General features: G+C 40.6%; 1 protein-coding gene across 1 annotated transcript in view; it reads right to left on the bottom strand.

The window, feature by feature from the left end:
* The window catches only part of LOC121582655 (GDNF family receptor alpha-2), a 91,574-nt gene that overhangs the window by 21,504 nt on the left and 45,796 nt on the right, over nucleotides 1-24,274 (bottom strand). The window contains exons 4-5 of the mRNA XM_041898628.2: nucleotides 14,785-14,978; nucleotides 14,473-14,660 (exon numbers count right to left, since the gene is read on the bottom strand). Coding sequence (XP_041754562.2) covers nucleotides 14,473-14,660; nucleotides 14,785-14,978 — 382 coding nt within the window. The remainder of the gene's footprint in view (nucleotides 1-14,472; nucleotides 14,661-14,784; nucleotides 14,979-24,274) is intronic.

The following is a 24,274-nucleotide window of genomic DNA, read 5'->3' as shown; positions in this document are numbered from 1 at the left end:
TACAGTATGTTTCTTAGTTGAAAGTAAAAGGGCAATACACCTGGGTAAAATATAGTTGTGTTTTGTGTAAGCAGACAAAGAGCTAGGGGAGACAGATCATCACCTCTTGAAGAGCATAGTCAGATCTAAACATTTCAGATCATTCCATGCAAAACAATTGCGCACATTAAGCTCTCTATCATCAGAGTTATACAGGAAGTAGCTGCATGCTTTTCATGATCAGTAAACATCAATTGGTCATGTAATTTCAGATAACCTATATGACGGTAGCCTCACGATATCTCTCAATATTGGCCACCATTAATTGGATATTTGAGTGATATAAATAATAGTGAACTATACCTGACAAGTATGAGTGGTTAGGTTAATTTCCCATTCCTTTGTGGGCTCTACCTGTCTAGCAGCAGAAGGGTGCATTTGCCGATATACTGTTAGCTAATAATGTTTACTACCAGTAGAAACTTTGTACAGTTGGCTAAACATGTTGGTAAGTAGACCTAAAGTACTTGTTCCTCCAACAACATAGGCCTACCTAGCAAAGTTATCTAACATTATCCCCCTTTCAACATTGTTTTTGAGTGTTTAATCACGATTGCCGCTGACAGACATGATAGGCTACATTGATTGAAGGGCCACGTCAAGTTGACTAGCTAATAACAGATCACGTCAATATGGCTAGTTAACAAGCTAACTTTCAGGGGATAAACTTGATGGATAGCTATATCTAAATATTGTTTGATTTGCATGCCCTCTTTTGTGGTGATGACAGTAGCGTTAGTCCGACTGACAACTTTACCAGGACAATGTCAAGTTCTTTCCAAAAGCCTAAACTCTGATGAAGCAAGCTAAATGACACATGTTGTTTGCTTAGCTAGCGAGCTACAAGCCAAATTGATTTTTTTATTTTATTTTTTATTTAACCTTTATTTAACCAGGTAAGCCAGTTGAGAACAAGTTCTCATTTACAACTGCGACCTGGCCAAGATAAAGCATAGCAGTGCGATAAAAACAACAACACAGAGTTACATATGGGGTAAAAAAACATAAAGTCAAAAAATACAACAGAAAATATATATACAGTGTGTGCAAATGTAGCAAGTTATGGAGGTAAGGCAATAAATAGGCTATAGTGCAAAATAATTACAATTAGTATTAACACTGGAATGATAGATGTGCAAGAGATTATGTGCAAATAGAGATACTGGGGTGCAAAAGAGCAAAATAAATAACAATATAGGGATGAGGTAGTTGGGTGGGCTAATTTCAGATGGGCTGTGTACAGGTGCAGTGATCGGTAAGGTGCTCTGACAACTGATGCTTAAAGTTAGTGAGGGAGATAAGAGTCTCCAGCTTCAGAGATTTTTGCAATTCGTTCCAGTCATTGGCAGCAGAGAACTGGAAGGAATGGCGGCCAAAGGAGGTGTTGGCTTTGGGAATGACCAGTGAGATATACCTGCTGGAGCGCAGACTACAGGTGGGTGCTGCTATGGTGACCAATGAGCTAAGATAAGGCGGGGATTTGCCTAGCAGTGATTTATAGATGGCCTGGAGCCAGTGGGTTTGACGACGAACATGTAGTGAGGACCAGCCAACAAGAGCGTACAGGTCACAGTGGTGGGTAGTGTATGGGGCTTTGGAGACAAAACGGATAGCACTGTGATAGACTACATCCAATTTGCTGAGTAGAGTGTTGGAGGCTATTTTGTAAATGACATCGCCGAAGTCAAGGATCGGTAGGATAGTCAGTTTTACGAGGGCATGTTTGGCAGCATGAGTGAAGGAGGCTTTGTTGCGAAATAGGAAGCCGATTCTAGATTTAACTTTGGATTGGAGATTCTTAATGTGAGTCTGGAAGGAGAGTTTACAGTCTAACCAGACACATAGGTATTTGTAGTTGTCCACATACTCTAGGTCAGACCCGTCGAGAGTGGTGATTCTAGTCGGGTGGGCGGGTGCCAGCAGCGTTCGATTGAAGAGCATGCATTTAGTTTTACTAGTGTTTAAGAGCAGTTGGAGGCTACTGAAGGAGTGTTGTATGGCATTGAAGCTCGTTTGGAGGTTTGTTAACACAGTGTCCAATGAAGGGCCAGATGTATACAAAATGGTGTCGTCTGCGTAGAGGTGGATCTGAGAGTCACCAGCAGCAAGAGCGACATCATTGATATACACGGAGAAAAGAGTCGGCCCAAGAATTGAACCCTGTGGCACCCCCATAGAGACTGCCATAGGTCCACACAACAGGCCCTCTGATTTGATTCACTGAACTCTATCTGAGAAGTAGTTGGTGAACCAGGCAAAGCAGTCATTTGAGAAACCATGGCTATTTAGTCTGCCAATAAGAATGCGGTGGTTGACAGAGTCGAAAGCCTTGGCCAGGTCGATGAAGACGGCTGCACAGTACTGTCTATTATCGATCGCGGTTATAATATCGTTTAGGACCTTGAGCGTGGCTACCCTCACCTATCAGAAAAGACATCAGAAAAGACATGATCAATTGATGTTTACTGATCATGAAAAGCATGTAGTTACTTGTTGTATAACTCTGATGACAAAGCTAAATGTGTAAAAATCGGAAATGTGTAGTCATTTGTAACAAAAAGGGCATTTTTATAGACAGACCTGAAAGCCAGATCAGTGAATATTGCTAAAAAAGCAGGTACAACTATTTTGATAAAATATTTAAATGATTAGTGGGTCTTATGGTTGTGGAAGGCATATGGTATAATTTCACGAGCTCTGACTTCATTAGATTATTGCTGACTGTTTTAAATGCAATGAATTTGACCTTTAATTGTATAACAAAGCTTATTTTGAAAAAACATTTAAAAAATCAAGATATACAGTACCACTCAAAAGTTTGGAGACACCTACTCATTCCAGGGTTTGTCTTTATTTTTACTATTTTCTACATTGTAGAATAATAGCGAAGACATCAAAACTATGAAATAACACATATGGAATCATGTAGTCACCAAAAAATTGTTAAACAAATCAATATATATTTTATATTTGAGATTCTTCAAATAGCCACCCTATTCCTTGATGACAGCTTTGCACACTCTTGGCATTCTCTCAACCAGCTTCACCTGGAATGCTTTTCCAACAGTCTTGAAGGAGTTCCCACATATGCTGAGCACTTGTTGGCTGCTTTTCCTTCACTCTGCCATCCGACTCATCCCAAACCATCTCAATTGGGTTGAGGTCGGGGGATTTTGGAGAACAGGTCAGCCCTTACACAGTCTGGAGGTGTCCTGTTGAAAAACAAATTATAGTCCCACTAAGTCCAAATGAGATGGGATGGCGTATCGCTGCAGAATGCTAAATAAATCACAGACAGTGTCACCAGCAAAGCACCCCCACACCATAACACCTCCTCCTCCATGCTTTACGGTGGGAACTACACATGCGGAGATCATCCATTCACCCACACCACGTTTCACAAAGACATGGCGGTTGGAACTGAAACTCTCCAATTTGGACTCCAGACCAAAGGACAAAAATCCACCGGTCTAATGTCCGTTGCTCATGTTTCTTCGCCCAAGCAGGTCTCTTCTTCATTTTGTTGTCCTTTAGTAGTGGTTTCTTTGCAGCAATTCAACCATGAAGGCCTGATTCACACAGTCTCCTCTGAACAGTTGATGTTAAGATGTGTCTGTGAAGCATTTATTTGGGCTGCAATTTCTGAGGCTAGTAAATCTAATGAACTTATCCTCTGCAGCAGAGGTAACTCTGGGTCTTCCATTCTTGTGGCGGTCCTCATGAGAGCCAGTTTTATCATAGCGCTTGATGGCAGACCACCATAGTCCCCGTGCCCAAGGACTCTAAGATAACCTGCCTAAATGACTACCGACCCGTAGCACTGACGTCTGTAGCCATGAAGTGCTTTGAAAGGCTGGTCATGGCTCACATCAACAGCATTATCCCAGAAACCCTAGACCCACTCCAATTTGCATACCGCCCCAACAGATCCACAGATGATGCAATCTCTATTGCACTCCACACTGCCCTTTCCCACCTGGACAAGAGGAACACCTACGTGAGAATGCCATTCATTGACTGCAGCTCAGCATTCAACACCATAGTGCCCACTAAGCTCATCACTAAGCTAAGGATCCTGGGACTAAACACCTCCCTCTGCAACTGGATCCTGGACTTCATGACGGGCCGCCCCCAGGTGGTAAGGGTAGGTAACAACACATCTGCCACACTGATCCTCAACACGGGGGCCCCTCAGGGGTGCGTGCTCAGTCCCCTCCTATACTCTCTGTTCACCCATGACTGCATGGCCAGGCACGACTCCAACACCATCATTAAGTTTGCCAACGACACAACAGTGGTAGGCCTGATCACCGACAACGATGAGACAGCCTATAGGGAGGAGGTCAGAGATCTGGCCGTGTGGTGCCAGGACAACAACCTCTCCCTCAACGTGACCAAGACAAAGGAGATGATTGTGGACTACAGGAAAAAAAAGAGGACTGAGCACGCCCCATTCTCATCGACGGGGCTGTAGTGGAACAGGTTGAGAGCTTCAAGTTCCTTGGTGTCCACATCACCAACGAACTATCATGGTCCAAACACACCAAGACAGTCGTGAAGAGGGCACGACAAAGCCTATTCCCCCTCAGGAGACTGAAAAGATTTGGCATGGGTCCTCAGATCCTCAAAAAATTCTACAGCTGCACCATCGAGGCATCCTGACTGGTTGCATCACCGCCTGGTATGGCAACTGCTTGGCCTCCGACCGCAAGGCACTACAGAGGGTAGTGCGTACGGCCCAGTACATCACTGGGGCAAAGCTTCCTGCCATCCAGGACCTCTATACCAGGCGGTGTCAGAGGAAGGCCCTGAAAATTGTCAAAGACTCCAGCCACCCTAGTCATAGACTGTTCTCTCTGCTACCGCCACGGCAAGCGGTACCGAATGCCAAGTCTAGGTCCAAAAGACTTCTCAACAGCTTCTACCCCCAAGCCATAAGACTCCTGAACAGCTAATCATGGCTACCCTGACTATTTGCACTGCCCCCCCACCCCATCCTTTCTACGCTGCTGCTACTCTGTTAAGTATTTATGCATAGTCACTTTAACTCTACCCACATGTACATATTACCTCAACTACCTCAACTAGCCGGTGCCCCTGCACATTGACTCTGCAACGGTACCCCCCTGTATATATAGCCTCCCTACTGTCACTTTATTTTACTTCTGCTCTTTTTTTTCTCAACACTTTTTTTTAGTTGTAGTTTTATTTTTACTTTTTTTTGTTTAAAATAAATGCACTGTTGGTTAAGGGCTGTAAGTAAGCATTTCACTGTAATGTCTGCACCTGTTGTATTCGGCGCATGTGACCAATAAAATTTGATTTGATTTTATTTTATTTGATTTTTGTGACTGCACTTGAAGAAACGTTCACATTTCTTGAAATTTTTCGTTTTGACTGACCTTCATGTCTTAAAGTAATGATGGACTGTCATTTCTCTTTGCTTATTTGAGCTGGTTTTGCCATCATATGGACTTGATCTTTTACCAAATAGAGCTATCTTCTGTATACCCCCCCCCTACCTTGTCACAACACAACTGATTGGCTCAAACACATTAAGAAGGAAAGAAATTCCACAAATTAACTTTTAAGAAGGCACACCTGTTAATTGAAATGCATTCCAGGTGACTACCTCATGAAGCTGGTTAAGAAAATGCCAAGAGTGTGCAAAACTGTCATCAAGGCAAAATGTGGCTATTTGAAGAATCTCAAATATAAAATATATTTTGATTTGTTTAACACTTTTTTGGTTACTACATGATTCCATGTGTGTTTATTCATAGTTTTGATGTCTTCACTATTAATCTACAATGTAAAAAATAGTATAAAATAAAGAAAAACCCTTGAATGAGTAGGTGTGTCCAAACGTTTGACTGGTAGTGTACATCATGAATCGGCCATAAGTTAAAAATAAATATTTTGATATGATGTTTAGGCCATATCGCCCAGCCCTAGTCTCAATGCTGTGCTTTTGACAATCTCATAGAGGTAAGTCACTCTATGGGAGTGTGTGCACACCTGTGTGTGTTTCGGTGTGTATGTGGGTATCGGTTTATGTGTGTGAGGATGGATGAGCAATGCTTTACGGGAACCTTTAAAGTGGGCACACACACACACACTGACCTCTGTGCCCTTGGTTTGGAGGAGCTGTGATGGTGCATGTGGTGTCTGACTCATAGTCCACAATCAAAGAGCGGAGTGTGTGTGTACATGCGTGCACGCATGTGTATGAGTGTGTGAGTTCATATTCAAAAAGAGAACTGTGTTGAAATACAGACAGACAGGAACGGTTTGGTGGTTCCGGTTCCGGTGGCATGCATTGAAACACGTGGACAACTCATGGCTTTGCAAAAACAACTATGAATTCACTGACTTATTTTCAAATAATTGTCAACATATAACATCACATTAAGGTGGGGACGATCACTGTATTACAAGGAACAATAGCAGGTCTATTTGCTCCAGCAGCTGGCATAGTCTGTCCGTTCACACTTCACCTGTGGGAACATGGCAGCTCTCAACACCCGACAACAGAAAGAGTTGGCTGCTACTATCTGAGAGATTGTTCGTGAGGAAATTACCTCTGCCCTCGACTTGCAATTAAAACCGATAAATACATCTCTTGCACTGATCACTTCTAGAGTGGATACCTACTCAAATAAAGTGAACATTTTGGAGACAGCAGCCAAAGTGACAGAGGGGCGATTCCATGACCTGGAAACAGCACAAACTAAGCTAGAAGGGAAATGAATCTCCTAAAAAAGAAAACAGAATCACTCAAAAATCATTCCCATAAATTCAATGTGCGGGTCACAGGACTTGAAACTGGTGTGGAAGCGGGCAACCCAACTTCCTTCATGAGCAATCTTTTCTATGAACCATTTGGGCAGGAGAAGCTGTGTCCCATGCTGCTCTTGGTGTAGGATTGTACGAATCCACAGTTTTGACTTCAAACTGCAAATGATTCGCCTTGTAGCGGAATCAGGGGCTTTGACCTTTGCGGAGAAGAGGATCAGCATCTACCAATATCTGAGTGCCGAACTGCCGAAACAGAGGGCGACCTACAACGAGGTGAGATCCCAGCAACGCAAGCTAAACCTGAGATGCGGCTTCATCCACCCGGCAAAACAAATCTTGACCATCAAGAATATAACACACAAGTTTTCCACTGCCAAGGAGGCTCAAGACTTCTTCGAGAAGCACATCAAGCCCAACACACAAGGGGATGACCCGACAGATTTAGGCTAAGCCCAGTTTGACTGGCTCAATAGTCAGGTATGCTATCACGCAGCCTAGACTCAGTCGGGGTCTCAACTTATTGTTGAAAGTTATAATAATAGAATACACAAGGTGCAAGTTCGAAATTTGGTTGTGCATCAACTGTTTTTCTCTTGTTTTGTCAGTCACTGACAGTCACTCAATTAGCCATGTCAGCTAACAATTTTTAGATTAGTAAGTTAGTTTAGCAAGTTATCTAAACTTGGAGTAATCAGTGTATTCCATTAGCGCCGGCTGTTGGCTATTCAGCCGGTTACAGAATTATTTTCAGCCAGCTACATTTTCGACTTAATATTAACTAGGCTACTTTTCATTTAAAAGTTTCAACGATATGCATCTTCTAGCGAACTATTGATAGGATAGGCGCCTGTCGGTCACAAAGCGAGTGATGTCAGAGAAACAAAGCAGAGAGGAAGAGGGGAGAAGTGAAAGGTTTCACGCTCGCCAAAATCTGTTCAAAATAAGCCCAATGCGTTTCTATGGGCATATTTTGGACCTAAGCTTGTCGCCTGCCTTCCTGCCTTTGGGACAACGACTCCCATTATTAGGGCGGAGACATGAGTAACTCATCATTATATACAGATCTCTGGTTGCAGTCAAATTTCTTTACACAGAGGAGGGAGAGAGAGCATGATGCTCATACATTTGCACGTCCCATGTAATGTAAGTGGTAACAATAAGTTGAAATCCACGACTTAGCCTAATTATTGTTTTCTGACACATTCATTTATTTTATTTTGCGTGTTTCACATAGCACAACTGAACAGCAAGTGTTGACTAGTTTATAAAAGGTGTGGAACTGACTGAATAAAGTCGATCTCCTATATCCCTTTGCCATTCTTAAATCATGCAATGTGGTTATATGTCCATGGTATAGCATTGGGACAAGTAGCCTAAACCAAAGGATTTCCAACGTTTCCTTTCGTAGGATGTTGGGGCTTGCCAGACAGTGACGCTAAAGTGAGTGACTCTCGTCTCGTCAGCCAGCCTACCGAATCGCATCGGTGAGAGAGCCGTTCATTTTGCTCCCTAATTTGCATAGCCTACTAGTAGGCCTTTTTGGCGATTATCTTCGGATAAATTCTGAAAACATTCGATGAAGATGGTGAATCATCACTGCAGGAACAATAGGTGTGGAGAGACTCATTCTGGTCCAAATATAATAAATAGGGCCCTCACTGAATCCAGGCATTAAAACGAAATTCAACAATATTCAAAAATGTATTGATCTTATTAGGGAATCAACTACTGTAAATGTATTGAAAATGTATTAATTTTCCCAAATGTATCATAAGACATGAACAGAATGAATCAGTGATTCATATTTCCTGCAACATTCTGAAGAGGCAACGAGAATGCCCCTGTCTCTGCGTGCGTCTACCACTTTGTGTAGCCGTTATCGATGATGCTAATGAAAACAGTCTTCTGGTAGATGGGAAGGCTTTCCAAAAACCTTCTCAATTAAATGTTAACTACAAAGTAGCCTATTCTTACCTTGCAAACTTTATTTGTCACATGCACTGAATACAACAGGTGTAGACCTTACTGTGAAATGCTTACAAGCCCTTAACCAACAATGCAGTTCAAGAAAGAGTTAAGAAAATAATAAAAAGTAACACAATAAAATAACAATAACGAGGCTATATACAGGGGGTATCGGTACCGAGTCAATGTGCGGGGTACAGGTTAGTTGAGGTAATTTGTACATGTAGCTAGGGGTAAAGTGACTATACATAGATAATAGACAGCGGGTAGCAGCAGTGTAAAAACAAATGGGGGGGAGGGGGGTGTCAATGTAAATTGTCTGGGTGGCCATTTGATTAATTGTTCAGCAATCTTATGGCTTGGGGGTAGAAGCTGTTAAGGAGCCTTTTGGTCCTAGACTTGGCGCTCCGGTACCGCTTGCCGTGCAGTAGCAGAGAGAACAGTCTATAACTTTGGTGACTGGAGTCTTTGACAATTTTTTGGGCTTTCCTCTGATATCATGATTCTTTTCATCAATCCAGTGGGTATTTGTTTTGCAGACTCTACCATCACGTGTGCTACAAAAACATCTTGCTATGTGCCCACTTGAATAACAGGTTAACGACACGCAAAAATAGACATTTCTCAGATTTTTCAAGACCTCCAAAGTGGTCTCCTGATGTGGTTTAAGCATTGTTGTGGACTTAGAACATCACATTATTTTGTTAACAAAATATAGACTTTTGAAGATAATGTGGGCTGTTTACAAAAAATCTGTTTTAATAAAATACATAATTTGAAGAACAAATAACATTGCGGCAATTCATGTCTTGCAGTAAAACTGTAGGCCTAAATAAGACTGTAATCTTAAAAGACAGATTCAATGTTAAAAAAGGTTTAAATGTCCTCTTACTTAGAAAATGGTCTTAATCATATATAGTGTCTTCTGAAAGTATTAACACCCATTTACTTTTTCCAAATTTTGTTGTGTTACAAGATGGGGTAAACTGGATTTAATTGTCATTTTTTTGTCAACACTCTGTAATGTCAAAGTGGAAATATTCTAACATGTTTTTAAATTAATGGAAAATAAAACAATAATAATAATATATCTTGATTAAATAAGTATTTAACCCTCTGAGCCAGTACATGTTAGAATCCCCTTTGGCAGCGATTACAGCTGTGGGTCTTTCTGGGTAAATCTTTAAGAGCTTTGCACACCTGGATTGTACAATATTTGAAAATTATTACTTTTTAAATTCTTCAAGCTCTGTCAAGTTGGTTGTTGATCATTGCTAGACAGTCTGCATTCAATGTCGTCTTGGTAAACAACTCCAGTGTATATTTTGGCCTTGTGTTTTAAGTTACTGTCTTGCTGAAAGGTGTTTTTGTCTCCCAGTGTCTGTTGGAAAGCAGACTGAACCAGGTTTTCCTCTAGGATTTTGCCTGTGCTTAGCTCTATTCCATTTATTTTTAAATGCAGACAAGCATGCCCAGAACATGACGCAGACACCACCATGCTTTAAAATATGAAGTGTGGTACTCAGTGATGTGTTTTGTTGGATTTGCCCTAAACATAATGCTCTGTATTCAGGACATAAAGTTAATTTCTTTGCCACATTTGTTTTCAGTTTTACTTTAGTGCCTTATTGCAAACAGGATGCATGTTGTGGAATATTTTTGTTCTGTACAGGCTTCCTTCTTTTAATTCTGTCATTTAGGTTAGTATTGTGGAGTAACTACAATGTCGTTGATCCATCTTCAGTTCTTCTATCACAACCATTTCACTCTGTAACTGTTTTATTAAAGTCACCATTGGCCTCATGGTTAAATCCCTGAGCGGTTTCCATCCTCTCAGGCAACTGAGTTAGGAAGGACGCCTGTATCTTTGTAGTGACTGGGTGTATTGATACACCATCCAAAGTGTAATGAATAACTTCACCATGCTCGAAGGGATATTCAATGTCTGCTGTTTTTACCCATCTACCAATAGGTGCCCTTCTTTGCGAGGCACTGGAAAACCTCCCTGGTCTTTGTAGTTGAATCTGTGTTTGAAATTCACTGCTCAACTGAGGGACTGAGGGTACAGAGATGAGGTAGTCATTCAATAATGATGTTAAGCACTGTTATTGCACACAGAGTGAGTCTATGCAACTTATTATGTGACTTGTTAAGCACATTTTTACTCCTGAACCGATTTAGGTTTGTCATAACAAAGGGGTTGAATACTTATTGACTCAAGACATTTCAGCTTTAAATTTTTTATGAATTTGTTACAAAAATCGAAAAACATAATTCCACTGTGACATTATGTGGTATTGTGTGTAGGCCAGTGACACAAAATCTCAATTTAATCTATTTTAAATTCAGGCTGTAACACAACAAAATGTGGAAAAAGTCAAGGGCTGTGAATACTTTCTGAAGGCACTGTAGGCCTAGAACGAGACAATATCCAAAAGAACTAACACTATACACTGAATTCATACATTTTCAGTCATTTGTGTCTCTCTACGCAATACCACAACACTTTTTTTCATTCTGGGAGGTGAACTCGATAAAATACTAAATACTTATGTTGTGTATTTCAAATGGAATCAAGAGGCACCAAAATAGAGCTACCTTCTGCATATACAGTGGGGAGAACAAGTATTTGATACACTGCTGATTTTGCAAGTTTTCCTACTTACAAAGCATGTAGAGGTCTGTAATTTTTATCATAGGTACACTTCAACTGTGAGAGACGGAATCTAAAACAAAAATCCAGAAAATCACATTGCCAGACTTCAATCCACCGCATTACACTGACACTCGTGACAGGGTGTGAACGATGCTGACCGGGTGTAGACAAAGAAGAGCTCTCCAGTAGGTGTACCAAAACATTCAAAGGCCATTTTCTCAAAAGTGAGGTTACAAGTTTATGAACTTTGAAAGCAGAATTACTTTCCCATTGTTCTTCAACTGTAGTGTATGATATACCATTTTCTAGCTCTGAGTCTCTACTTGTATCCAGTGTAAAAAACACAATTTCAAATGTTGCTACATAAGACCCGATTCGAGCAGGTCGGTCACATACTGTATATACACTGCCTTCAGAAAGTATTCACACCGCTTACTTTGTTCCACATTTTGTGTTACAGCCTGAATTAAAAATGGATTAAACTTAGATGTTTTTGTCACTGGCCAACACACAATACCAGATAATGTCAAAGTGGAATTTTGTTTTTCAGATTTTTTAAAACAAATGATTTAAAATAAAAAGCTGAAATGTCTTGAGTCAATAAGTATTCAACCCCATTGGTATGGCAAGTCTAAATAAGTTCAGGAATAAATATTTGCTTAACAAGTCACATGATAAGTTGCATGGACTCACTCTGTGTTGCAATAATAGTGTTTAACATGATTTTTAAATGACTACCTCATCTCTTTACCCCACACATACGATTATCTCTAAGGTCTCTCAGTCGAGCAATGAATTTCAAACACAGATTCAACCACAAAAACCAGGGAGGTTTTCCAATGCCTCGCAAAGAAGGGCACCTATTGGTAAATGTGTTACAAAAGCAGATATTGAATATCCTATTGAGCATAGTGAAGTTATTAATTACACTTTGGATGGTGTATCAATACACCCAGTCACTACAAAGATACAGGCGTCCTTCCTAACTCAGTTGCCGGAGAGGAAGGAAACCGCTCAGGGATTTCAAAATGAGGCCAATGATGACTTTAATAAAACAGTTACAGCGTTTAATGGTTGTGATAGGAGAACTGAGGATGGATCAACAACATTGTAGTCACTCCACAATACTAACCTAAATGACAGAATGAAAAGAAGGAAGCCTGTACAGAACATCCTGTTTGCAACACAGCACTAAAATAATACTGCAAAAAATGTGGCAAAGCAATTAACTTTTTGTCCTGAATACAAAGTGTTATGTTTGGGGAAAATACAATACAACACATTACTGAATACCACTCTCCATATTTTAAAGCATAGTGGTGGCTGCATCATGTTCAGGATAAAAAATAAATGGAATGGGGTAGGCACAGGCAAAATCCTAGTGGAAAACCTGGTTCAGTTTGCTTTCCACCAGACACTGGGAGATGAATTCACCTTTCAGCAGGACAATAACCTAAAACACGAGGCCAAATCTACACTGGAGTTGCTTACCAAGAAGACAGTTAATGTTCATGATGGGTTGGGGTTATCTTTGTATGCATTTCCTTTATTGTTTTTGTACCTGTAACCCCCCGAGCAAAAAAAATATAAAACTGAATAAAAAGTTGGGCACAAAAAGATATACAAGACAGACATTCAGCGTGACAGTTAGCTGCTATGTGCTGTATTCTAGTGTTCATAAGCTAACAACCTTGGCTGGCTAAAGTGATGTGCATGCATATCTAATGAGGACATGGACTCTCTCTCCTCTCTCTTTCCCCCCTCTCACTCTCACTCTCTCTCTCTTTCTCCCACCTGCTCTCTACACTCTCTCTCCACTCTCCTTCTATCCTTCTCTTTTTTTCACCCTCCCCAGCTCTCGCTCCTCTCGCTCTCTTTCCCTCTCTCTCTGACCCTGACTTGTCAGTCACAGTAAAGCAGACTCACAGTTATCCCATGGGAGACACCTTATTATAATATCTACATTAGCAGAGGCAAAAAAAACATACACACATATATCCACACAAATACACACACACACACACACACACAATATACAGTGGAATTATAATAACATATAAATGCATAACTGACACTGCTGACCTTGAAAACATAATCTAGTCAGAAATAGCCTAAACTCCCATTTAAACAACTTGTACCTATATTTTACATGAGGAGAGGAGAGGAGAAGAGAGGAAGGGAGAGGAGATATGAGTGTGTAAATGAATTACTTAAAAATCATACAATGTGATTTTCTGGATTTTTGTTTTAGATTCCGTCTCTCACAGTTGAAGTGTACCTATGATACAAATTACAGATCTCTACATGCTTTGTAAGTAGGAAAACCTGCAAAATCGGCAGTGTATCAAATACTTGTTCTCCCCACTGTATGTGCGTGGGTATGTTTGTGTCTGTTTTTGGTTATAATTAGACTGTTTTGTCTAAACTTTCTCTTTAATTAATCGTCCCTCACTGGGACTGCTCATTTACATATTTACCATATTTGCATAGCTAATGAGTTCCTTGCTGCCTGTTGCAATTAGCATCCAACTCAGAGGTTGCCCCAAGTTACACCCGTTACCATCTCTAACTCTTCTCTTAATCTCTCTACCGCTCTCTCTTTCTTTCTCTCTCTTTCTCTGCTCTCTCTTTTCTTTCTCGGTCCATCTTTGCTCGCTCTCTTTCTCTCTCTCACTCTTTAAATCGCCCTGAAAGCCTTTCAGTACACACACACACACCAAACCACCCAAACAGATCCACACACCGCTGGGTTATTTTTGACATTATGTAGGAGGCAGAGAGGAAATTAAATGCATGAGGCAGTCAAAATATTCTGATCCCAGTGCTCAGGTGTGGGTGTGTATATGTATGTGTATGTGTTTGTTTGTGTGTTCATGCATCGATGAGCGTGCACACTTGAGTGTGTTTGGAATTATGTTTGTGCATGCGTGTGCAAATACGCGTGTACACTTGAGTGTGCGTTTTGTAGAAGTGTATGTGTGTTTGTGTGTGTGTGTCTGTCTGGGTCTGTTTACCTGCAGAGTGCGTCGGAGCGGCAGGTGCGTCGTAGCTCTAGACAGGAGGGTCTGTGTTTCTCCTGGTGGGAACAGGCAGGTACAATGGTCTGTCTACGTCTCTCAGCACAGGCCTGGTCCGGACACGAGCAGAACAACAGGGGGTAACTCAGCTCCCACTGCACACGCTCAAAGAACTGACGCAGCGCCTGGGAACACAACATAATAATATCATTATTGTCATCATCATCATCATCCACTATGTGATGGGGCTCTGGTCAGAAGTAGTGTATTACTAGGGAATAGGATGTCATTTGTGACAGGTCCAACCACCTTGTGACATCGTTTGCGGCTGCAAGGCTCCTGGTTGGCCAGTGAGGGCTGAGAGGGCTTGTTGCAGATAGCGATGTAATTGGAGCGTTGTCTCTTGCAGGTTTCATTGAGGTTGCAGGCCTTGGCTGCATCGAGACATGGGTTACAGGGTTTCCCTGGCTCTGAACAGGGGCTGGCCTTGGACAGAGAAGAGTCTGGGAGATGGGTTGGATAGAGAAAGAGAGAGAGGCAGAGAGAGAGAGAAAATTATGAGCACAAAAAGTTAACAGACACAGACACACTGTGTAACCCCAGTGTTTGTCTTGTTACACATCACTAGCGTCTAATGTGACTGTGGCTAAATATAAACTCACTATATTATCTGTTTAATGAAGCTACAACAGAAACCCACACATGCGCACACACACACACACACAGTTTAATGAAGCCATACCGTGCATTGGGAGGAGAAATGTAAGTGTTGTAAAGATCAAGGCCTAACACAGTTTGTTGTAGTGGGAACACATTTTATATTAGCATTTTTATTTCATACTCCACATCCTATATTAGACTTCTAATCACAAGCGGCCGGTGGCATCTTAATTGGGGAGAACATGGTTCATAGTAATGGCTGGAAAATAAAAAACACCAGACCCCCCCCCTTCTAACTCTGACTCTACTGATAGCTACGTGGAATTATGGATTATGGATTAAATTATGGATTTTTTTTTTTACATACTATCTACCTGCAGTGAAGCTGCTCAACATTTACATTACATTCAGTCATCCAGCAGACACTTCCATCCAGAGCGACCCACAGGAGCAACCAGGGTCAAGCACCCTGCCCAAGGGCATAAGGACAGATCCCCCACCCAGACCTCTCGGCCACCGGCCCTAGCTCCCAACCGCCAGGCCACCAACCATCCAAGATCCCCCCACAGTTCCCCCCGAGAGCTGCCCCTCAACCATCCAAGACCCCCCACAGTACCCCCCCTGAAAAAAACTCCCCTTCCACTCCTCACCCCCCCCTAAGAGTATTAGTATATTAGTAATTGACTGATCAGGTCTCTCCAATCTCCCAACAATGCTATTTCTAGGGTCAATTTTAGATTAATGTTATGTTTTTTCAGCCATTCCTGAACTGAGACAAGAAACAGGCTACCTGAGGGCAATATGAGAACAAATGGTCTATTGATTCTGTATCCTCGCAACAAAATCTGGAGAGGTTGTATGCCCCAAATATTGAATATTTTGTTGGTGGCATAATTTTTACTGATAAGCATGAAGTCTTGAATCTTGTATTATGTTATATATCAACTCATACACCCTGTGCCATGGAATTGGTAGATCAAAAATCTCTTCCCAGCTATTTTTCAATCTGTATGGCACAGCGGTCAACATCCTGGTCCCCAAATGAAACAGGGTTATATATATTCCTATTTATGCTATTTTTGTTTCTCCGCAAGTATTGATCCTTTATATTGGGCAGACAGACCAGTTCCCTACCTCCTCCCGCTACCAACTGCCTCCTCCATTTTTGGGGTAATGCTGTAATCAATTGGTTGTAATCTTGGATTGAGCATACCTTCCCATACAATTCGGATAGCTCCATGAAAGACATACAATATTATTTAAAAACAAAATACCCTTCTCAAACATATTTTCCATAAATACAGGTATTTTATCAACCAGCACATTTGAGTTCAACTATAACATTTATTGTAATATTTGTTCTATCTTTTCTGTGGGATTAAATTGAAATTGTAACTAGCTCTGCATTGCTTGTTTGAAAAGAGAAATACTTTGAACAAGGTTTCATTTCATTTCTGCACAAAGGCAAAAAGGCCATTTTTAAACAAGTGATGATATTTTCTTAGTAATCTACTTGAGAAGGCCTTTTGAAAATCTGCTATGAATACCAGGCCTTCTTAGATGTTTCATGTTTATTTATTTTTATTTTTTATTTCACCTTTATTTAACCAGGTAAGCCAGTTGAGAACAAGTTCTCATTTACAACTGCGACCTGGCCAAGATAAAGCTGTCAAGGTGTGCTGTATGTGGAAGGTGCGGGAATCAGGCGCAGGACACAGAAGCTTCGTACAACAGTCTTTAGTGGTGAAATACGAGCACAAGTGCCCGGAGACGAGCGATACGCACACAGGCGTAAACAAACAGGAAAAAATACATAAGCGCACAGAAAGTGCGAAAACCTCTCCTAACACACAAGGAGGGAAAACCAATACCGACACGTAGACAGGACGTTCAATAACACACAACACATGACTAACAAAGCAAGAACTTATAGGACACATAATCAACGCTAACTAACCACAGGTGTACAACAATCAGACAAAAGCAAATGAACATAGAAACATACAACGGTGGCAGCTAGTACTCCGGGGACGACGACCGCCGAAACCTGCCCGAGCAAGGAGGAGGAGCAGCCTCGGCAGATTCCGTGACAAAAGCAAAGCAGTGCGATAAAAACAACAACACAGAGTTACATATGGGGTAAAAAAAAACATAAAGTCAAAAAATACAACAGAAAATATATATACAGTGTGTGCAAATGTAGCAAGTTATGAAGGTAAGGCAATAAATAGGCTATAGTGCAAAATAATTACAATGTCGTATATTGTCTCCAATGTATCGTCCATGTAAAAAACCTGTCTGATCACGATGAACAATACCTGGTAAAACCTTTTTAGTTGTGAGTGCTGTGCATTTTGCTAGATTTTTGCATCACAACATTGAAGTGTAAGATGCCTCCAGTATATGCCATCAAGCCCTGGGGTTTCTCCAGACTGAAAGGATTTAATAACTTCAAAAAGTTATTCCTCTGTAATTTGGCCTTCGCAGTGATCTTTTTGTGTATTTGTTAAATGTTCTAATTGTTTTATTACTTGGAAAGAATTCCTTACAGTAATCGTCATTTAGAGGGTGAGGAGGAGATGGAAAATAAAACATCTGCTTAAAATATTTAGCTTCCTCTTTTAAAATATCATTTGTAGAATCATGGATGACTGTCTTTAGTAACGAGTTTCTGCTCATTATTTTTGGTAGCATACCTGTGTTGAAGATTCAGGAAGAATTAGGTGCATTTTTCTCCATATTCCAATCACGTTGCTTTATTTTTGTAATAGATTACATTAGATCGTTCTTGAATAAATTCATCTAACTTGTTTTGTACCTCTGCAGTACCATTTTTATTGCTATCTACCTGTACTATTAGTTCCTGTATTTCCCTTGTTAGCCTTGTATCTTTAGACAGAAACTGCTTTTTCTTTACAGATGAATATTGAATTGATTGACCTCTGAAGGTACATTTAAAGGTATCCCAAACAATAAGGGGATTTTCTGAACCTATATTATACTGGAAAAATTCAGTTATAAATTATTTTGTCTTTGTTAAGAACAAATTGTCCTCCAGTACTTTGATTAAATTTCCAATATCCCAGTCGAAGTGGAAATTCTGTAAGAGTTATGTGAAGGCCAATTAGATGATGGTCCGATCTCATTCTGTCTCCTTTCAATACTTTTTTAACCTTTGATGCAAGAGAGAAACAGACAAGAAAGCAGTCAAGAAGACTAGCTTTATTAAGTCTTCTCCATGTACAGTGAGGGAAAAAAGTATTTGATCCCCTGCTGATTTTGTACATTTGCCCACTGACAAAGAAATGATCAGTCTATAATTTTAATGTTAGGTTTATTTGAACAGTGAGAGACAGAATAACAACAACAAAAACAGAAAAACGCATCTAAAAAATGTTATAAATCGATTTGCATTTTAATGAGGGAAATAAGTATTTGACTCCCTCTCAATCAGAAAGATTTCTGGCTCCCAGGTGTCTTTTATACAGGTAACGAGCTGAGATTAGCAGCACACTCTTAAAGGGAGTGCTCCTAATCTCAGCTTGTTACCTGTATAAAAGACACCTGTCCACAGAAGCAATCAATCAATCAGATTCCAAACTCTCCACCATGGCCAAGACCAAAGAGCTCTCCGAGGATGTCAGGGACAAGATTGTAGACCTACACAAGGCTGGAATGGGCTACAAGACCATCGCCAAGCAGCTTGGTGAGAAGGTGACAACAGTTGGTGCGATTATTCGCAAATGGAAGAAACACAAAAGACCTGTCAATCTCCCTCGGCCTGGGGCTCCATGCAAGATCTCACCTCGTGGAGTTGCAATGATCATGAGAACGGTGAGGAATCTTGTCAATGATCTCAAGGCAGCTGGGACCATAGTCACCAAGAAAACAATTGGTAACACACTACGCCGTGAAGGACTGAAATCCTGCAGCGCCCGCAAGGTCCCCCTGCTCAAGAAAGCACATATACAGGCCCGTCTGAAGTTTGCCAATGAACATCTGAATGATTCAGAGGAGAACTGGGTGAAAGTGTTGTGGTCAGATGAGACCAAAATCGAGCTCTTTGGCATCAACTCAACTCGCCGTGTTTGGAGGAGGAGGAATGCTGCCTATGACCACAAGAACACCATCCCCACCGTCAAACATGGAGGTGGAAACATTATGCTTTGGGGGTGTTTTTCTGCTAAGGGGACAGGACAACTTCACCGCATCAAAGGGACGATGGACGGGGCCATGTACCGTCAAATCTTGAGTGAGAACATCCTTCCCTCAGCCAGGTCATTGAAAATGGGTCGTGGATGGGTATTCCAGCATGACAATGACCCAAAACACACGGCCAAGGCAACAAAGGAGTGGCTCAAGAAGAAGCACATTAAGGTCCTGGTGGCCAACTACAAGAAACATCTGACCTCTGTGATTGCCAACAAGGGTTTTGCCACCAAGTACTAAGTCATGTTTTGCAGAGGGGTCAAATACTTATTTCCCTCATTAAAATGCAAATCAATTGATAACATTTTTGACATGCATTTTTCTGGATTTTGTTGTTGTTATTCTGTCTCTCACTGTTCAAATAAACCTACCATTAAAATTATAGACTGATCATGTCTTTGTCAGTGGGAAAACGTACAAAATCAGCAGGGGATCAAATACTTTTTCCCTCACTGTATATCTCATTAGGTCAGGGTTGTTTAGTCTCCAAATATTCACTATTTCTAATGTGTCCATGATATGTGTGATCTCCTTAAGGGCACGAGGATGATAGTTTGTAGAGTGATTTCCTTTACGGTCCATTGAGGTACTTAACACTGTGTTATAGTCTCCCACCATAATTATTTGATCGTTTGTTGCCTGTAAGTTCAATATATTGGTATAAATCTTTTGGAAGAAAGGTGGATCATCCTGATTTGGACCATATAGCTTAATCAGCCAAATCATCGACTTTCATATTCAAAAGGATCTTCCTTTCGGATCCTTCCTGACTGTTTGCACATTTGGATCGACATTTTTGTTAATTAGTATCATCACACCTTTTCAGTTCCTTTTTCCATGACAGAAAATTATTTCACCGCCCCATTCCTTTTTCCACGCAACTTCATCTAAAGATGTAGAGTGAGTTTCCTGTAAACAGTACTGTATATGTTATATTCCTTTTCTTTTAGCCATGTAAAGACTGATTGTCTTTTCTTATAATCTGCTAAACCATTACAACTATAACTGACTATACTTATTTCTCCCCTTTCCATAACTAGATACTATTCTCAGTCTAAATTGACCATAATTATTGCTTGTAAAGTTGCCATAAGAGGTATCATGACTGTCAGAAACAAAGATTTCAAATGTCTGATGTTCAGAATTCAAGAAACAGGTTCTAGCAATATGCACAAAGCAACTGGTGTTTTCATGTTATTTCTGTTCAATATTTTGTTTATTTATTCCATTGCCTGTTTGCCTGTGAGCCAATGCCTCAGATGTTAGAACATTTTGTCAGGATATTATGTGTGTAGTAAATCTGAATAGGTTGATGTGTGTGATATTGGATGTGATTTAGTGAAAGTGTGTATGATGTCTGAACAAGAGTAAGACTATAATGTGTGATGTGTAAATAGATAATAACCCAGTCAATTTGCATGGTTCAGTGTCTATGTGTGTAACATGAAGTGAGTGTAGCCTTAATATTCAAGATGATCATTGTAATCCATATAGTATCAACATCAAAGTTGCATTAAACATCATATTCATAGAAAAACACATCCCAGCATTTCCATAGTAATTGACATTTCAGATGATTATGAACGAGACATTGCATTACTTTAGAGACGGCTTCACTACAGTACAAATGTATCCCGTACAAAATGTTATTCCCTAATGTCCCTGTTCTGATATCTTCCCATTGCTTGTCGTAAACATAAATACACATGTAGACAGACAAACAAGAACCATTTTGAATTATAGAAAGTTCTAGACAATAGAGAGAGGGAGGAGAGAAGGAGAGAAGAGAGAGAAAGAGAGCGAGCGAGATCAAGTGTGTGTGTGTGTGCGTCTGTTTCCGTAAGTGAGCGTGTAATTGAGTGTGTGTGTGTGCGCATAACAACTTCATACTGTTCTGATATTTTACAGTCCCCATAATTTTTTCTGTAACCTGGTGTCCCCGTAGAATTTAGTATAGCCATGGTGTTATGGAGCTGTCTCGGAATAGCTGTACGTCTATAAAAAGTTTGTCCACAATGAGAAAGGCACGCTTACCCCTCTCCCTCTGTTGCCTCTGTATAGGATATAGCAATGTCCGTTCATCTCCCAGGGAAATTGGTCATTTAGACCGAATGTTGTGGTTACAGGGTTAATCCCGCGTGGTTACAGGGTTAAAACAGAAACAACTCAAAGGTTAACAGTTTAGGCATTTATTCTGAGTGGTTAAGATTAGGTCTATGGTTTGGGTAAGGCTTAAAACAAAATAATTAAAAATGACACACTATTACCATCAAGTATCACCAAGTATTCTCACGGCTTGCTAGAGCATTGTGAACTGAGGTGGCACAGTGGTCAAAGCAGTGTGCGCAAGCGCTGAGCATCACGAGTTTGTGCCCAGTGCTGGGCAATCGTTTTTTTCTTTTTTTGTTGTGAGCGCCCGAGGAAGGCATATATCGTTTTCTCTGGACCTTTTCAAATGTTCAAAATCAAAGTCTATTTCTAGTGATCAGGCTGCTAATAGAGCAGAGGTGTGTTCAACAAGGGAAATAGTTTGTGAAAGTTGGCTGACGTTAGCTAACATATTCCATTTGTTTTGTGTTAGCCGTGACCATTCGCTAACGTTAGCTAACAGTCTGAGAAGGTAGTGTGCAGCGAACGTAAGTGTCTGTTTTGGGTCTAAACTGCCACTAAACATAATCAAGTGGCCATGTAGACTTTCTACTATATTTAGTAGGAATTGCTAAGTCATTTTCAGTTTGAATATTGTCGCTAAAAACGAACAGTAATCCTTACAAAAAGTAGCTGTTTGATGTTTCACCGTAACATTTTGGAGTGTTCATTCAAATCGTTCAACTGAAATTGTTACTCTGGCAACATGTAGCCTTGTTGAACTCGCCTCAGGACTGGCATAGGATATGCGTTTCCAATAGTAATGTGAAGTCAGCACACAGCGTATTAGCTTCCATAGTAGACTAAGTACAACTAACACGTGTCCTGTCTGTCAAGCCTTATAGAGCATGATTGTTCCCCCTACGGCAACTCTGACACACACACAGACACATGCACACACACACCCTTCCTCCTCCTCGTAGTGTATTGATTGTGTGAAATGAGCTGAGCTCAAGGTGATTGTAGTAGACAAGCTTTAATGACATGTGTGCACTGATGTCCATATTCAATTCAGGTGTGTGTGTGTGCTTGCGTGCGTGTGTGTGTATAATCCTTTACATGTAATTGATTACTAAAAACTGTAACAGTAATCCGTTATGTTACCAGCAAAAATATTGTAATCAAATTACTGATACTTTTGAAAAATGATATGATTACTTCTAGGATTACTTTTAAATTCAGAAAGAATGTTTGCAAAACAATTATTTATGACACCCTTATGCTTTATCAATGACATTCAAATCAGCATTCAAAAAAGGCTCAAGTTTAAGTTTGTTCCACCTGAACGAATCAGACTACAAGTCAGAGACCACTATAATGACACAAACAAATGCGTTTTAATGGATCGCAGGAAAAGAGCAGGAATAGGCTTTTTGTGGGCTACAGTCCACGCTGGCTTCCAAATGGTGTGACTGCTGTCGGAATTCATTATACATCCAACTTGAATAAACACTTGAAGGTGAAGACAGCAGCAGCGGTGTAGCCTACTGGTGATATGAATATAACGTATTAATAATATCTACAGTACCAGTCAAAAGTTTGGACACACCTACTCATAATAGTGAAGACATCAAAACTCTGAAATAACACATATGAAATCATGTAGTAACCAAAAAAGTGTTAAACAAATCAAAATATATTTTACATTTCAGATTCTTCAAAGTAGCAACCCTTTGCCTTGATGACAGCTTTGCACACTCTTGGCATTCTCTCAACCAGCTTCATGAGGTAGTCACCTGGAATGCATTTCAATTAACAGGTGTGCCTTGTAGAGAAGTTAATTTGTGGAATTTCTTTCCTTGTTATTGCGTTTGAGTCAATCAGTTGTGTTGTGACAAGGTAGGGGTGGTATACAGAAGATAGCCCTATTTGGTAAAAGACCAAGTCCATATTATGGCAAGAACAGCTCAAATAAGCAAAGAGAAATGACAGTCCATCATTACTTTAAGACATGAAGGTCAGTTAATACGAAACATTTCAAGAACTTTGAAAGTTTCTTCAAGCAAAAACCATCAAGCGCTATGATGAAACTGGCTCTCATGAGGACCACCACAGGAAAGGAAGACCTAGAGTTACCTCTGCTGCAGATGATAAGTTAATTAGAGTTACCAGACTCAGAAATTGCAGCCCAAATAAATGCTTCACAGAGTTTAAGTAACAGACAAATCTCAACATGAACTGTTCAGAGGAGACTGCGTGAATCAGGCCTTCATGGTCAAATTGCTGCAAAGTAACCACTACTAAAGCACACCAAAAAGAAGAAGGGACTTGCTTGGGCCAAGAAACATGAGCAATGGACATTAGACCGGTGGAAATCTGTCCTTTTGTCTGATGAGTCCCAATTTGAGATTTTTGGTTCCAACCGCCGTGTCTTTGTGAGACGCTGAGTAGGTGAACAGATGATCTCCGCATGTGTGGTTCCCACCATGAAGCATGGAGGAAGAGGTGTGATGGTGTGGGCGTGCTTTGCTGGTGACACTGTCGGTGATGTATTCAAGACACACTTAACCAGCATGGCTACCACAGCATTCTGCAGCGAGACACCATCCCATCTGGAAAAGTAGCCAACAAGTGCTCAGCATATGTGCGAACTCCTTCAAGACTGTTGGAAAAGCATTCCAGGTGAGGCTGGTTGAGATAATGCCAAGAGTGTGCAAAGCTGTCATCAAGGCAAAGGGTGGCTACTTTGAAGAATCTAAAATATAACATGTATTTTGATTTGTTTAAAACTTTTTTGGTTACTACATGATTCCATAGGTGTTATTTCATAGTTTTGATGTCT

This window comes from Coregonus clupeaformis, chromosome 15 (genome assembly GCF_020615455.1).
Source record: "Coregonus clupeaformis isolate EN_2021a chromosome 15, ASM2061545v1, whole genome shotgun sequence".
Taxonomy (NCBI): Eukaryota; Metazoa; Chordata; class Actinopteri; order Salmoniformes; family Salmonidae; genus Coregonus; species Coregonus clupeaformis.
The sequence above is the reverse complement of the archived record's forward strand: the minus strand, read 5'-3'. Positions and strand labels throughout refer to the sequence as shown.